We start from the raw sequence: 18,352 nt of genomic DNA on the forward strand, positions 1-18,352 counted from the left end.
TATAAAATAACCCAATATAATTTAAAATCAGTCTGCAATATTATATTTCCTACCTATATATATTAAGTCAAAACATAAAACCGAATACATTAACTCTAAGAATAGTAAAAAGCATTTTTCGTTTCTTTGCTACTCATATAAGCATTTTCCGCCAGCTCCTCCCATACTGCATCTTCCAGCACACCCTGCCTTATTCCTTATACCCAGATTCTGCAACTTACAATCACAGATCCGTTTGCAAATCAGTCGCCTCATTCCTCTGAAAGCTCTTAATTTTCCTCACCCTAGGATGCTCTGAATAGTTCACATGGCCAAATACAATAGATTTGACACTAATCAAAGATTCTATCAAAAACAGACAGCAACAACCACAGAACCACCACTGAGGTTTGTGCCGGCATTTTTCTTTCTCTTCCCTGCCCTAGGTGCTGTAACAGCCAATCAGCTACAAGGTGACATCATCTTATGGCAGCTACTGCCAGATGAAAGGTAAAAATTCTCCATGTCTTTTAAAAAATCCTCCATGTAGTTGCAATCCTTAGTCTGTATAAAAATTTCAAGGGCATTCAATACTAAAGGTTTATAAACCTACATTTGCTTTCTCCTATTTAATTCACATCAAAATTTATACAAATAGAAAATGTTTTCTGCAATATTCAGTCTGCTGGAGTGCTTATTATTGCATCAGTAAAAATACGGAGTATCACAGTGCTCATTACTGGCATAATTAACTATGTAATCTTACAATTTGCTGTTTATTTAGGCCACAGAAACCAAACTGAACAATTTGTTCTCATAAATGATTCTAAAATATTCTACAAAGCTCCTTTTGGAATATTTATGAATAACCACACAAGTATAACCTCCTTATACAAAATGAACCCACCCACCCCCACCCCACCCTCCAAATCACAAGATGTATGCATTTTACTCGTCCAAGAAGATGGTTTTCTCTAGGACCCTGCACAAACCAACCACGACAAACAAGATGGGCGAGGCAGAGAAGGAGCTTTACCACAGGCTTCAGATCAACGTGCCAGAATCTCTTCCTTTCAGTCTGCATCCCTTACCTATGCAAACACCCAAATCGAGCAGAATAAAATCATCCCTACAAAGGACTGCAAGTCCAACTATTGAATATATTTTAAAATATATATACCAGACAAGTGTTAAGACTGTTTTATTTATTGGAAAAAAGAATCAAACAGATACCCATTAAATTTACTATTCAGTAGACACCCATAAACCACATTCCATTTCAGCAAGTGTTTTTCTTAAATAGCACAACTTGTAGGAAAAAAGTATCTTCTAGTTAAAAAATATATATATATTTTTTAGCATAATGCTATTGGGGAGCCAGTTTGGATCAATTAAAACCTATGCTCTATAGAGACTGCTCTGTTAAAAACACGAATACAATCCCAAATAAGCTTTTATTTGCCACTACCATATTGAAACAAAAAAAATGTAGCTAAGAGGGACAGAGTATATACACAAATCTACAGAGAGAGAGGTACTAAAACTTGAGTAGCCAGAAGTTCCCATGGAAACGGTGTTCTCTGTTCCCACACACACACACAAGAATTAAAATGAGAAAATATCTCTACTGCTTAAAAATAATTAACTCAACATTCTTAAACTCTTAGGAAATTAATTTTTACCTTTTTATCAAAACAAGGCAGAGAAAAGTATACAGATTAAAGTACGCAGCTCAATTAATTTTCACAAAAGGAATATGCCAGTGTAACCAGTCTCCAGACCAACAGATCACTATCAGCATCCTGTAAGCACCCTCACTGACCCCCGCAAAAGTCACTATTTCCTACCAAAGCTAACTAGTCTTGACTTGTAACACCACAGTCGGTTTTGCCCATTTTTGATCTTTATATAAAAGGAATCATATAATAGGTACTCTAGTACCTAGCTACTTTTCACTCAATATAATATTTAGAAAATGCATTTTCATTGCTTATAGTTTTATTGTGCATGAATGTGCCACAAGTTATTAATATCCATTCTACTGTTGATGGACATATGAGTTGTGGCCAGTCTGAGATTATTATAAAATAGTGTTCCTAAGAGGTAAGCAAACAAAGTCAAAGGGTTCTAAGGCTTTTAGTATTAATATGGAAGTAGTAAACACAGTAATTTATTTTAGGTTGTATAAAGTCAAAGATGCATATTGTAACTTCTAGGGCAGTGGTACTCAAAATGTGGTCCCAGATCATCATCTGGCAATTTGTTAGAAATGCAAATTATTAGGCCCCAACTCAGATCTACTGAATCAGAAACTCTGGAGATGGGGACCCTGCAATCTGTGTATTAACAAGTCCTCCAAGTGATTATGATGCATGCTCAAGTTTCAGAACCACAGCCCTACGGCAGGAATACACAAACTTTTTCTATAAAGGGCCATATAGTAAATATTTTAGGCTTTGCAAATCATACATATATGTAGTCTCTCTGCACAACTACTCAATTATGCCACTGTAGTGTTAAAGCAATGATACCACGACATGTAAACAAATGGGTGTGGCTGTGTTTCAATAAAATTTTATGTACAAAAACAGAAGGGCAGCTGGATTTGGCCTGCAAGCAATAGTTTGCCAAACCACTAAAATAAGAGTAAATATATACATAAATAAACAACTAGACGAAAAATAAATAATAAAAAAGATTTGATTAATTGAAAAGATTCAGGAAGAGACAAAAAGATAAAACAAGTGGATAAAAATAGAAATAAAAGATAAAGTGGCAAAAATAAAATCAAATACATCAGTAACTGCCTTAAAAGTAAATGAACTAAATATTCCAAGTAAAAGACCAAGACTAAATTTTTAAAAACAGGTTGCTTAAATGAGATATACTTTACATATAAGGATCACATAAAATTTAAAAAGTAAAATGATGAGACAGACAGACCATGGCAAACACCAACCAAAAGAAAGTTGGCATAGCTATACTAATTTCAAACAAAGCACCTTGAAGAAGCATTACTAGAGATAAAGAGAGACTTTTTAATAATGATTCAGGAGCCCAATCCAATAGGAGGAAAAAAAATTAACCCTACATTTTTACGCACCCATAACACATCTTCAAATATATAAAGCAAAAAATGAAGAACTAAAAGGAAAAATAGACAAATCTACAAACACAGAGGGAAATAAATTTTTACCCACTTCCCATAAGATTATACCTTTCTTGACCATATGCTAGCTAAAAGAATTCATAAAACTAGGGGCTTCCTTGGTGAAGCAGTGGTTAAGAATCCGCCTGCCAATGCAGGGGACACAGGTTTGAGCCCTGGTCTGGGAAGATCCCACATGCCGCGGAGCTACTAAGCCCGCGAGCCACAACTACTGAGCCCACGTGCCACAACTACTGAAGCCCACGTGCCTAGAGCCCGTGCTCCGCAACAAGAGAAGCTACCGCAATGAGAAGCCCGCGCACTGCAACAAAGAGTAGCCCCCACGCGTCCCAACTAGAGGAAGCTTGCACACAGCAATGAAGACCCAACACAGCCAAAAATAAATATAAATTTAAAAAAAAATAAAAAAGAATTCATAAAACTAATTCATCATCACAAGCCCCCACATTTAAAATGTTCTGTAGTTTAGTTTATATATAGGTTATAAATATTACAGGCTTAAAAAGATTTTCTTAATAATTATAAAATATCAGAACAAATCCTATATTTCTTCAGAGCACCTACCACTTCCTGAAATAACAGCTTCTTCTGAGTGAACCAGAAGGTGGACTGGAAGCCGGCAGGAACTTTGTCTTGTTTATACTGTAACACCAGCACCTAGAACAATCCTGGGGTAACTGTCATAGCTAACGCTTCCTCCTGCTCCCCACCTCTGCTCCCCTAGAGTTTATTCTCAACATAATGTCCTGAGTTGAACAAAGTTACATCACATTGCTGCTCAAAATCCTCCTATGACACCATAAAAAGGCCTACCAGGACTCCAAGATCTGTGAGACCTTAGATACCACGTAGGTCTCTCCAACCTCATCTCCTATTCACTCTCCACCTTTCTCTCCAACCAGTCCCATCAGTCTTCTTGCTGTGACTCATATCAAGGGCTCTGCACCTGTTTGCCAAGAATGCTCCTCCCCTCCATAGCCACACTGCTTACTCACCTCCTTCATGTGTTTGTTCATCTATGAGTTTCTCAATTAGGTCCCCTTTGGATACTAAGATTATAAACTTTCCACCATCCTGATGCTACTGATCTATCCCTACCTCCCTGCTTTATTTCTCTCTCTAGCACTTACCATTTACATATTTTACTTATTTTATTACCTGCCTCCTCCCACTGAAATGCATTATCTATTAGAGTGAAAACTTTGGTCTATTTTGCACACTGCCATATCTCCAACATGTAGAACAGCACTCAGAACAGCATTTTTCATAGTACAGAGACACTCTGTCTCCAGTAAAAGTGTTACTAGGTTATTTGAAATGAAACACCAAAGACAAACAACTATAAACACTGGATAAAATGTACATTTACAAAAGTCTTCTTAAAAACCTAGACCTAAATAGACATTTCTCCAAAGAAGATATACAGATTGCCAAAAAACACATGAAAAGATGCTCAACATCACTAATCATTAGAGAAATGCAAATCAAAACTACAATGAGGTATCACCTCACACCAGTCAGAATGGCCATCATCAAAATATCTACAAACAATAAATGCTGGAGAGGGTGTGAAGAAAAGGGAACCCTCTTGCACTGTTGGTGGGAGTGTATATTGATACAGCCACTATGAAGAACAGAATGGAGGTTCCTTAAAAAACTAAAAATAGAACTACCATACGACCCAGCAATCCCACTGTTGGGCATATACCCTGAGAAAACCATAATTCAAAAAGAGTCATGTACCACAATGTTCATTGCAGCTCTATCTACAATAGCCAGGACGTGGAAGCAACCGAAGTGTCCATCAACAGATGAATGGATAAAGAAGATGTGGCACATATATACAATGGAATATTACTCTGCCATAAAAAGAAACGAAATTGAGTTATCTGTAGTGAGGTGTATGGACCTAGAGTCTGTCATACAGAGTGAAATAAGTCAGAAAGAGGAAAACAAATACCATATGCTAACACATATATATGGAATCTAAAAAAAAAAAAAAATGGTCATGAAGAACCTAGGGGCAAGACGGGAATACAGACACAGACCTACTAGAGAATGGACTTGAGGATACGGGGAGGGGGAAGGGTAAGCTGGGACAAAGTGAGAGAGTGGCATAGACCTATATACACTACCAAACGTAAAATAGATAGTTGGTGGGAAGCAGCCACATAGCACAGGGAGATCAGCTCGGTACTTTGTGACCACCTAGAGGGGTGGGATAGGGAGGGTGGAAGGGAGGGAGACGCAAGAGGGAAGAGATATGGGGACATATGTATAACTGATTCACTTTGTTATAAAGCAGAAACTAACACACCATTGTAAAGCAATTATACTCCAATAAAGATGTTTTTAAAAAAAACAACTCAGTAGGCTCACACTGGTAGTACTCCCAAGCAATAGCAAAAGCAAATGCAAACTTTTCCTGGAAGAAATTCTCTGGCCTCACATTATTTGCACAAATAATTTTCCAAAGATCACTTGGCATGACAGGAAACAAGACACCATGAGCAAGAATAAACAGAAAGAAACAGACAATAGGAACAGATCCTAGAATTATCAAGGTCCTAGAATTTCGAATTCAAATTTTAGAATTATTAAGCACAGGCTATAAAACACCTGTACTTGGAAGCTTTTACTAGGCAAGCTTGAAAATAACTAGGGATAAGAAAGTTATTTTCAAAGTGACATAGATTTTTTTTAAAACAACCAAAACAGAACTTCTAAAATTAAAAATACAATAACTGAAATTTAAATTCAGTAGGCAGGCATAACAGTAGATTTTAGACACAGCTCAAGGGATCATTAGTGAACTAGAAGATAAATCAGAAAAAAAATCACCTAGGATACATATAGTAGGTGCTTCAATATTAATTGAATAAACGAAAAAAAGATCAAGGGACTTCCCTGGCGGTCCAGCGGTTAAGACTCCACACTTCCAATGCAGGGGGTGCAGGTTTGATCCCTGGTCAGGGAACTAAGATCCCACATGCCACGTGGCGTGGCCAAAAAAAAAAAAAAAAGGATCAAATACAAAAAGTAACCTATAAATCGTGATTATGTTGACACCTCTCTTCTCACTCCAATGTTTCAAAATGACAATACTATGGTTTGGTGCAGAAACTGAAAAGGATGAACATATTAACAAGTACTAGAGGACATAAACTAATAAAGTGAGCAGGCTGCAGTGGTTATGTGTATGATGGAAAAGAGAGAAAAAGGAGGAGAGGAGCTCCTAAGAGTAGGAGAAAGAGATGAAGACGGAGAAGGAGGAGTTGACGGAGGAGGAGGAGAAGATTGGGAAGAAGAGATGGTGATGGAAAGAGGAGGTAGAAATAAAGGAGGAGAAGGAAGAGATGGAAGTAGAGGATGAAGAAATGGAGTAGGAGAAAGGAGGAAGGGGATAAGAAAAGGGGGGGAGGGACAGGCAAAAATTGAGGGGGGGGGGGGAAGAAGCCCAAGTAGGATAAGGCTTTACCTTTTGTTCCCTTCATATAAGACTTGGAAACTGTCCTCAGCAAACACTGAGGTATTACAGGCCCACGATCCCATACCTGCATACCTGAAAGCCAAAAGGCTCTTAAAGTCCACCTTTACTTGTTTTGTCTTTTTAAATTCATTTGGTGGCAAAATCTGAACTGATTTGAACTCAGTTTATAGCAAAACATGATGTGAACTGACAAGAGACTATTTATTATGTGTATTTTACTCACTGTGAATTTGTATACATTTAACTGCAAAAATATTAATATGTTTGATTACAAGGTATAGCCTCAGACCCATCTGGAGTTGTTATACAATGTATGGTGTATGGCCATATTACTTTTCTAAAATCTGACATATTCTGAATTCCAAAACACAGCTGGTCCCCACGGTTTCCGACATAAAATAGTAAATTCATATTACCATAATCAAGTCCCTTCCCTTTTTTCTTTTTCCCTTCAAATGAAACCCATATATTTAAACATTCCACTTCACTTTTATGGGTACATGTATTTGAAAACCTGAAATTTCTGCTTCTGAATTCATATAAAATATGAAAAACTGCTCCATCTTACATGGCAAACAAAAGAGCAAGCCAAAACTTTAAACCATTTCTCAAGAAAAAAAAAAAAAAAAAAGAGAATTCATTTGGTATTTTCTTCAGTGAACCAACCAGTTCAGTAAGAACCCATGTCACAGATTTTCATGCAAAAAATATACTCTTTCACATTAAGTAGTTTCTTATACCAAAGTTCCGCTTTTCACTTGAAGCTATATCCTTCCTTATTCTAATTAAAACAATTGAGCAAAAGGGCTTTGGATTTCTACTGTTTTATATACTTGCATATCCAGCAATGACCATGGTCATAGCTAAATTAGCAACTGAGACTAGGAAACAATAATCCCTGTAAGCTATTGTACCATAAGTGTCTCAGAAAACTCAAAAACATTTTAGTTGTCCACTCTCCACTCTGCTTTTACAATAGGATACTCTCCTTGGCTTTCCTCTGACCTCACAAGTCCCTGTAGCTCAGTATCTTCCTCCTTTACTCAACCACTGAATGTTGAACATCCTCCTTCTCTCCAAACACACTTTCTAAATGGCTTCATCCATTCTCAACAGTTTTAAATATCTTCTATATATGCTGGCAACTCTCAAATGTTTTTCTCTTCAACAAATAAATGGCAAGTGGAGAAAAAAAGAAAGAGATGAACAGAGGCTTAAGAGATATATCAACTAACTGCAATGGTGAGCCTTGTTTGAATCCTAATTCACTGTCAAAAGATATTTATGAAACAATCGAGGAAATGTGAACACTGAACATTTGATACTATGGGTTAATTTTTTTAGATGTGAAAATGGTACTGTAAGTGTCTCTTAAAAAGATGTTTTACTTTATTTTATATATGAGTAGGAGTGCATGTGTGTATGTACACACAAACACATCCCAGTCCAGCAGGATAGTAGGGCTGGGGCAGATAGGTAGGGATACAGATGAATAAAGATTGGCTATGTATGGATAATTTCTTGAAGCTGGATAATTGGTGGTAAGGAAGGTCTGTCATAATATATTCTCTATTTCGGGGTATGTTTGAAATTTTTCCTTAAAAATTTACGGTAATTTGAACACGTTTGCTCTCTTGCCCAAAACCCTGCAATGGAACCCCAAAAAATGATAAGCAAAATCATAAGAGCAAAGAAAATGAAGCAAGGCAGACAGTATGTGAAATCAGCACCTAAAGATAGCAACAATTTCTTATAAGATGCAAATAAAAAGGATGGAAGGCTTTTGAAGAATACCATAGCAAAGCTGCAACTTAGAATTCTCAGAAGCAGAATGAAACAGCAGAGAGAACTGATCTACCTTGTAGAATGACAGAAGTGACAGTTTCTAAGCCAGCAAGTACAGAGCTGATTAGTAAGGAACAACTGAAAACCTATGGAATGATTTCATCATTAAGCTCCTCCCACCCCCAACTCAGGGAGCTCAATATTTTACACACAGGTGTGCACGTGCATTCTGTAAAAATGGAACCACCAGAAAAGGAAAAAGACAGTTTTTAGAACCATTTAAACTTTTGTTTGCCAAAATTAAAATTTAATAGAAGAACTGGATAAGAGTGTCAAGGAAATCTCCCAGAACACAGAATAAAAGAGAAAAGCATAAATGTAAGAGAGAATACAAAACATAAAAGACACAGTGAATCAACCTAGAAGGTTCAATATCTGACTAATAATAATTCCATAAGGATAGGCTAAAACTAATGAAGGGGAGAAACTTATCAAAAAAAAAAAAAAAAAAGATTTCCCAGGGCTAAAGAGAATCACAAGCTTTCAGAAGTAAAATAATCAAATAGTAAAAACTAAGAATGTCTTCAATTTAAACTAAAATGAAAAATTTCAGTAAAGTGATTAGAAACTGAAAATCAAAGTGCTTCAAAATAAAATAATCACCAGATTTTTTAAAATATAAATTTATTTAATTAATTAATTTATTTATTTGGCTGCATTGGGTCTTCGTTGCTGCGCACGGGCTTTCTTTAGTGTGGCGAGCTGGGGCTACTCTTCGTTGTGGTGCATGGGCTTCTCATCGCAGTGGCTTCTCTTGCTGTGGAGCACGGGCTCTAGGCGCGTGGGCTTCAGTAGTTGTGGCACGCCGGCTCAGTAGTTGTGGCACGCCGGCTCAGTAGTTGTGGCACACGGGCTTAGTTGCTCTGCGGCATGTGCGATCTTCCCGGACCAGGGCTCGAACCCGTGTCCCCTGCATTGGCAGGCAGATTCTTAACCACTGCGCCACCGGGGAAGTCCCTAATCACCAGATTTTAATATTCACATGAAGATACTGTGTTCAACAGCACAGTTAATCTTAAATAGTTAACTATTTTATTTATTAAAAATAAAGTTTATTCCATACAAAGTTTAAGAGAGGCCAAGAAATTTGATAAACTCTCTTAAAATTTCTAGGTAGATATTAACTCACTAGTTAAAAAATATTTGAAGACTTTACCCTCCTCTTTAAAGGGGCCTTTAAAAATTTAAGACCTTCAATAATTCAGTGAAGTAAAAAGCTAAACACAATTTAAACCGTTATTTGGTATTAATAAAAGTAAATAACAACATATTTCATGATAACCATAATATCAAACTAAACAATAAATGAGCCTCATAATAAGGCTTATTTAGAACCTTTACAAAATGTAGTCACTTCAGGTAGTTAAAATTTCATGACAGCTATAGCTTGGTTATAACAGCTGTCAAGAACATCTACTATACATTCTACATGTATACAAAGAAAAGATGTAAATCTTTTCTTGAAGATTCAGGTTCATTAGCAACATCATGTCTGAGGATAACTTGCTACTGATCTCCAACACTTTTCACCCAGATGGGTAAATGGGTCTGTATCAAGATTTTCAATCTTAGTTCCCACTACTTATCTGCCTTTATTGCTTCTAATGCCCATTTTTTTCTCCCTTGTAATTTACTTTTTCTCCTCATAGACCCTTTTTTTCCCTTACTGCTCCTAGAAGAAAAGCTTGGCCTTTTGGCCAGTAAGTTAAAGGGTTGCTTTCTTTCAGTGACTTAAATTATCCAATCCTAGTATATCACATAGAATATTCAAGGGTTTCGAAGAATAGAGATCTATTCAACATTAATTTCTTGCTATTGTTCCCTATCCCCCAAACCAGTAGTTATATGTCAGTTTGGAGTGGTCCCAAAAGGCTTACCTCTAGAACGCCAAGGTTATATCATCGCTTGTATGATTTTTTAAGAGATTCAGTGTTTGGAATAATAGATTGTGTTGAAATGTTTAAAGTTTAGAAACAGTCTATTTGCAACAAAACCTTATTTCTTTCCAGTCACTCTGCAGCATAACAACAAAAGGCCAAATTCCTCTCGTGAGCTTTTGAGGCAGATTTCAGGGCTCAGCGCCACATAATAATCCTACAGGTTTTTAACTCTATCTGGTTTGACTGCCCAGAGCTACTTCACAATCATCTGACTGCCTGGTTTTATATTCTTAGGTGAGGATAAAGACAACTAAACAGAAAGGCACCTGAAAGCCACCCCCGACAACTCTTCAACTGATAGTCATTACAGTGCTTCACAAATCTGAGTTTGTCTAGAAATAAAACTGTTAATAAATAAAATCTTTCATATGGCCTTGAAGTTAAGCTTATATATTTAATAGATAACAGATTAATAGCCAGACATACAGAGCAACTATAAGTAAACAAAAAAGTCAAAACCAGAAAGTTGGCTAAAGATGCCAGAAAGCAATCCACAAAAAAGAAAATACAAACAACCAAACGTATGAAGATGATCAACCTTATTAGAAAGATGTTTTTTAAAAGGGTGAGATATTTTTCACCCATCTGATAGGCAAATTTTAAAAAGATTAATAATAATGAGAACTCAAAAGAATGCAAGATAGAAGGCACTGTTGGTGGGAATGTAAGTGGTAAAGCCTCTTTTGGAGGAAATTAGAGATAGCTAACACAATTTGAAATGAATAAAAACTTTGATCCAGAAATTCAACTTCCAATTATTTTAAAAAATATATATGTGCACACACACATGATTTGTACAAAGGTGCTTATTTCAGAATCATTTAGAAAAGTTATATGTGATTAAGCAACCTGAAATTCCACAAAGAAATGGTTATGATATATCCATACTATGGAATACTGTGCAACAGTTCAAACAAATAAAACAGTTACACATGATGGCATAAAAAAAGATCACTATGTGATATTGAGTAGACATAGTAAACGGCAAAAATATGTTAAGAATGATGCCATTTATGTAAACATGGTCAAAAACAAAATAATTTATTTTGATACTTAATATGTACGTTAAGGCAGAGTAAAAGGTATAAAAAGACAAACTCCAAACTAATAAAAGTGTTCATCTCTGCTTATCCCTGGCCTTGGGGCTTGTAGGTGGTTCTGAGAGGATTTTTGCTTTATCTGCATTGTTTGAATTTTTAAAAAGAGAAGATATTTGTGTATTAAAGAATAAAAAACAAAATAGGTTAGGAATAACATAATCCATTTGTTATATGTGTTCACATGATACTAGTACGATGTATGTGTATTACGTGAGAGAGACTAATATACAGAGGAGTATATATGAAACTGTTAAGAACTATAAATCCCAAGATAACCTGTTACTACTGTTTGGGTGTTTAATTTTTTAATAAAGATGTATTACTTTATCAATAAAAATCCAATAAATGTATTTCCATTTTAAAGAAGAGACTATGCAGGAAGGGTACCCTCTGAGCTTTATGAGGTTGTTACTTTGATTTTTTAAAAATCAGTGCATTCCTAAACAGTCTGAATGTATTCAGTATTACTTGAAAAAAGAAAAATTAAATAAATATACATTGATAGCCATTGAACTTATAATGCTTAAAAAAGAAATAAAATCTGGATACGACCCAAATCAAATGCAATATTTAGAGTTGCTTGTAAATTAAGGTTTAGAAATAACAATCAAACAAACAAACTTGGCAATGCCATTAAGTATATGAAAACTTAATTTGTTAATTTTGATGGCTTTTGCCTTAAAAATTAGAAGTTTATATTGTTATTTATTTCTATAAGGACATATAAAACATTTATGTAAATTCTTGGGATAAACTATAACAATACGCAAAACCAGATTTAGTATCATATTTCCATTAACATGTGTATAAAAGTTTGAATGACTGTTTACCAATATCATCCTTTTGATAAGTTTGCACCCTATTCCTCATTGTCCCAAGGGGACAAACTCCTTAGAGAGAAGTCATTATACAGTCATAAAAGGAGGCTGAAACTGTTAGAGTTAGAACTCCCAAATACAGACCAGTCTTCCTAAAGAACGTAGTGAAAAATACACAAAACATGTTTGAAGTAATCTCAAATTCCCCTTCGTACACATCTCTGGTGTTGATGCAATTATAAACTATACCTCTAAGCATCTTAACAAAATGTTTAATAATGAAAAAAAATGCTCAAGTATTAAGTGTCATGAAGGACAATATTGAATGCACATTTGAGGCTCCGGATTTGATTCTGGTTTGCTTTGTGCCTGGATCTGGGACTTATAATCTCAACAAGCCTTAGTTTCCCAATCTGTGAAATGGAAATACCAAAATACTCTGTACGCTTCACAGTTATTTGTACTTTAGGAATTAATGTACAATAAGTATACTCAAGTGCTTTGGAAAACTATACAGCACTACATATGTTTTTTAAATTATTCTTATCACAATAAAACACTGGCAAAATCAATTTTTGATCAAATTATACCTGTATAGAATTTGTAAAAGACTAAATATTTTCTAGAGAACTATTTACTAGGGACTTTGACAAATCACAAGCATATCAATTGAAAGTGTCCATGGCAAGCCATTTTGCTTCTTTATATACTTTATCACCACAGAATTCTACTTGTTGTCAAATACAACAGGAAAGATATCAAGCTAGCAACTAAACCTTCCTGCCAAATCTGTCATTCTTCCAAAGGCCATGTTCTCTCTTCAAAGCTTTTACATTATTCCATGTTTCTTCCAACATCCCTTTATATCCACCACCAAAGACAGAGGGTTTGCTTGGGTTGCAAGATAAACTGTCATCTTATATTTGCCAGATCCCATACAGACATATCAAGTAGAAAAAGATACCAAATGACAAGTACGCACACACGTGCACACATGAACATACGAGTGTGTGTGTATACACACACACACATACACACACAAAGTGTCCTTCGTTCTTTAGGGAGAAATATATTTCTTACACAGCAGATGACTGTCACTTTAAAAGGAAGTGTATAGCACAAGCAAAAAAAAGAAAAATAAATCTTACTCACCATCTCCCATAGCCATTCAGATGGTCCAGGGAGCTCTCTCAAACCAACAGGTCAAACAGCACAGCAAATAAATGCAGCTCGGTGCCTGCGCCACTGGGCTCGGCCTGCAGCCTGCAGACACCCTGCAGACACCCGGAGCTCTGTGTGACCCAGGCCGCTGCAGCTCTGCACCGCAATAGCCAACAGCTGCTACTCCACTTCAAAATAAAAGTCTGGGGTCTTGCTGAAAGCCCTCGTCTATTTAGCAAAGCCTAGCAGAGCTTGATCAAGATTATTCTTTAACTGCACATATGAGATTAGATATACGTTACGGTGTTTCTCCTTGTGCTGGCTGCCTGAAATTTAATGTCAGAAAAGCTCTGGGAGCCAATAAATGCCATCCCACTGGGGGACTTTTAATGCAATCATCAAAACACAAGGCATGTGTTCAGCAATCATTTTCTGCTTCCCTAAAGATACCCATGTAATCAGTAGCAATCACATGATCTGATGAATTAACTGATTTGTGCCTTTTTAAAAGGTTTTCATCCTTTTGCCGTTACCTTTTAATATTTACAACAGAAGACTGCTAGAAGTGCACAAACAGGAAGAGCCCAGTTTCCATGATTAACTGCTCTCATTATGCAGGAAGCATTTCTGGCTGCCGTAAACAAATCACGTCAAAGGCAGCCCATCAAAGGCTGCTCTGTATGCAGACGGCAGGGCCACGCGGAACAAAGCTTGCTTCTGGTGGAGGAGACAGAACCTGGCCAGTGCGCAGCTGCAGGGACACGGAGCACCCTCCATCCAAGCTGCACAGCCATCAGCACATTGTCAAGCTCCAAGAAGGCCCTGGAGCTCATGGTCACAAACAGATACATTTTTAAATCAACCTAAGAAAAGGGCTGCTTTGCTTTTCACCAAAGGGTATGTTATAAACTAGACTGCAAGTTACCTCATTACCTCTTTTGCCAAATATCAAGGTAATTTCAAAGCCTAATTTCTGTGGTTTAGTTTATTGCCAGCCTCCTAAAACAATGCTTTTCCTAGCAATTGTTTTTAAAGAGAGAAGCTGGGAAATATTTTACAATGATTACATGCCAAGACTGCATTAGGTCCTACACACACTTGACAAATCAGAATTACATATGGTTTTTTCAGTGAAAAAGAAAAAGACTTGCAGTCACAGCCACCAACACGTCCGTGTTTATATCTCAGTTAGCATAGGAGCCTGTCTAGAAAACACCAGACCCTGCCATAATCACAGGGGGGCCTGCAACTTTCAGTGTTTTCCTTCCTACAGGGCTGGTGTTGCCTTCTTTCAGCCATGATTTGATTAATTTTAAATCCAGTTTCCTTCTAATAGCAGAGCTAATTCCACTGCACTTAAGGATTCTGCCTAACTTACTCTATAATACAAGAATTAAAGTCAGGCTTGAAAAACCCTCGACAAAAAAAAAAAAAAATGCCATGCATTTCTCACTATTCCCAAATTAAACGACATGCTCAAATCTCTGATAATAGAATTTACTTTGTGTTCTTGAGTGTGCTGAACTAATGCTCTAGAAAATCAAGTCAAAGAGTTCAATCAAAACTTAAAAGCGTAGATATGGCAATCATGAAAGAAATCAGAGACAAAAGCATGAGATGTAAAGTTATATATCAAGACATGCATAAGGGGAGAAGAGGCAGAAGGAAGAGGAAATAAAGAAACAGACAATTTTTCCGAACAATAAATGTATGTAAGATAGTGTTGGGCCATGTCACTCTCACTTACCACATGCCTCTCCAACCTAAAACCCTTCCTACTCCCAGAAGTCTACCAAACTCTTCCCAAGGCCTACAAGACCCTCATATAATGGTTCCTGCTTACTTTTCCAATTTCTCTCATACACGGTCTCCCTTCCAACAGAGCCCTAGCCTCACTAGGCTCCAGTCAGTCCTGGCCTTCCTTCCTTTCTTCAAATATACTAAGTCCTTTTCCACCTCTCGGCCTTTATGGTCACATTTTCTCTGCCCAAAGCATTTTTCCTACCATGTATCCAATGACTAGCTCATTTTCCTTTATCAAGTCTCAATTCAAATATGACAACTATGAGAGACGCTTGCCCCACTATTCTATCTAAAGTGGCATCACTGAGTTACTTCACATCTCCATACCCTATTTACTTCACTTAATGACTGTGTAGATGATAACTTTTAACTGCAGTGGCTCTTAAAAAGTTATACCACCTTTACAACAAATCCTCTGGGTTTTTGTTTGTTTTTGTCTGTATTTAGTAAAATGATTTTTTCATCCCCAAACACCCTCAATGAATATATGAAAGAAGTGTGATATTTCATTATTATGGTTTCAGGCAAAGACACACTAAAAATTTTTACTTACCATAATAGTTTCTAGTCACAGAATATCAGATGAAACAAATCCGAATAGAATGCCATGTTTGGGTGAACTCACAATAATTTGCTTTGCATATGTACACCAAGTGAGAGAGAAAAGAGGTAGTATCTTTAATAGCTCTTCAATCTGTTGTGTGCATGAACTATTTCCACAATTTTCCATGATGAGCCTTTATTTTGTCCTAAATGTTTTCCTGGTCTATAACTTTATTTTCAAGTTTTAGTTTGAGTGCACAATAACCATGAGCCAACAGGGACTGAAAATTATGTGGGGAAAAATTGTGCAGAAATAAAAAAGGAGTCGAATAAAACTTCATTACATTATTTTAGGTGTAAACTATTTATTTGCCTTCAAATTGCTAGTTATAAAAATTTGTTTTCAGTGCTCAATTGATGTATTTTTCTACCTGTGAAAATTATTCAAGCATCTTGGGTTGGGATGAAACATAACATAATGTTAGTTAGGAGAAATTAAGAAATAACTTTTTCGTTTAATGGCTTTTCGCTTAGCAGCAAGGATTTTAAGGAATAATTTAAGTTAATTTCATTAAATTCATTAAACAAAGAGTAGTTGTATTTCTTCCATTACCAACTGTAATCACTCTGGATATCCGTTTACTTGTTTTTTTTTTAATTAATTAATTAATTAATTAATTTACGGCTGAGTTGGGTCTTCGTTTCTGTGCGAGGGCTTTCTCCAGTTGCGGCAAGTGGGGGCCACTCCTCATCGCGGTGCGCGGGCCTCTCACCATCGCGGCCTCTCTTGTTGCGGAGCACAGGCTCCAGACGCACAGGCTCAGCAATTGTGGCTCACGGGCCTAGTCGCTCCGCGGCATGTGGGATCTTCCCAGACCAGGACTCGAACCCGTGTGCCCTGCATTGGCAGGCAGATTCTCAACCACTGCGCCACCAGGGAAGCCCCTGTTTACTTGTTTATGATCTATCTCTCTCACTAGAATGTAGGCTCCTCGAGGCAAAAAACTTTAACTGTCCTGTCTTCTTCACTGTTGTGACATAATCCGTCTACATTTTAAGAAGACCACTCTCACTTCTGGGTAGAAAACAGATTCCAGGGGTCAAACATGGAACAGAAATCTATTGCAGTGATGCAGGTAAAAGCTAAAGGAGACTTAGAGTAGGGTTTTAGCAGTGGAGATGGAAAAAAATAAGCAAATTTGGCATATATTAGAATTTCAGAGGCAAAAATGACTAGTTAGAATGGGAGGTCAACGCTAACTAATTCTAATCAGGAAATTTCCTAGCCTGAGCTGATGGTGGTGCCACGGATTGAAATGGGTAAACTGGGGGAAGAACAGTTTTGAGGGAAAGGAAGAGACAACAGGCTTTAACTTTTGGACCTGTTAACCCTGAGATGTCTCTTAGACATCCAAATGGAAATGTTGTTGAGGCCACAGGCTCCCAGATCTAGAGCACATAGAGATAAATAAAGGCTAGAACTACATATTTAGGACTCATCAGCAAATAGTTATCATTTGAAGCTTTTGGGCTGGATTAAATCACTGAAAGAGAATAAAGACAAGGGGAAAAAGAGGCTTGGGCCCTGGGACCTACCAACATGATAAATGGGCTTTCCTCTTCTAGTCTCGTCCCTTATTAACAGAGCCATTAAAGTATTTTTCAATGACAGCTTAATACTGTCATCAAAATAATCATGACCAATTTTTACACACCAATAAGTATATTATACACTTTAACGTTCACATTTGACTATACTTGCAATATTCAGATTATAATCTCCAAAACAGAAAGGTTTCTGAAAACTCTCTCCAAGAGAAATAAATGCCAAATACTAACCCCAAACGTCCCTGTTTGTGGAGAGATAATGAAAAGAAAAAGAAATGGGAGCTAAAAGAATAGGAAACAAAAAAAATCTTCTATTTTGAAGGTAACAGAAATAACCTCACAAAATACAAGAAGGACAATACTTTCAAAATAAACCATATCCAAATAATAAATATCTTAAATTTTTAGTACACATTATACTTTTCTTCATAGGGCTGTAACTACATACTCTGGAATACATAAATGAGTATGTAGTGTAAATGATATGAAAACACACAAGTCTTAATTCAAGTAATTTTAACAATTCTCCATCTTCTTGCTGTTTCTGGTTTCTATGGAAATGGACAGTGGTAACGGCTGGAAAAATAAGAACAAGGTACTTAAAACACCTATTTAGAGGAGAGGAGTGAGAAACAGCTGGCAATCAGGGTGAGGATTGGTAGTGCTGAAGATAATTTATGCTTCTGTAACTAAGTTTAGATTAGGGTAGACACAATCTTTTTAACACTAAATTCTCTCACTCCATCTGCCTTCCTGCAATACAACAAGGCTTGGTCTCGGTTTATCCAGCAAAAGAGAACCAAATTATATTAGTAACTAGCTTTCCTATTATTTGACTATAATAACTCATACACCAAATTTTTTCTCCAACATCATGCACATTACTAAGCTAAGCA

General features: G+C 36.6%; 1 protein-coding gene across 39 annotated transcripts in view; it reads right to left on the minus strand.

The window, feature by feature from the left end:
* Positions 1 to 18,352, minus strand: part of CLASP2 (cytoplasmic linker associated protein 2) — a 176,764-nt gene that overhangs the window by 124,089 nt on the left and 34,323 nt on the right. For 2 of the 39 annotated variants that reach the window (XM_082411794.1, XM_082411791.1), the window contains exon 1: positions 222 to 755. The exons of 27 other annotated variants lie outside the window; for them this stretch is intronic. In XM_082411794.1, coding sequence (XP_082267920.1) covers positions 222 to 255 — 34 coding nt within the window. In that variant the 5' untranslated portion in view covers positions 256 to 755. Of the gene's footprint in view, positions 1 to 221; positions 784 to 13,493; positions 16,678 to 18,352 lie in introns of those variants that run through there. 10 more of the 39 variants (XM_082411784.1, XM_082411783.1, XM_082411786.1 and 7 more) reach the window with 10 other exon arrangements.

The sequence above is a fragment of the Balaenoptera physalus genome, assembly GCF_965194825.1.
Source record: "Balaenoptera physalus genome assembly, chromosome: 11".
Classification (NCBI taxonomy): domain Eukaryota; kingdom Metazoa; phylum Chordata; class Mammalia; order Artiodactyla; family Balaenopteridae; genus Balaenoptera; species Balaenoptera physalus.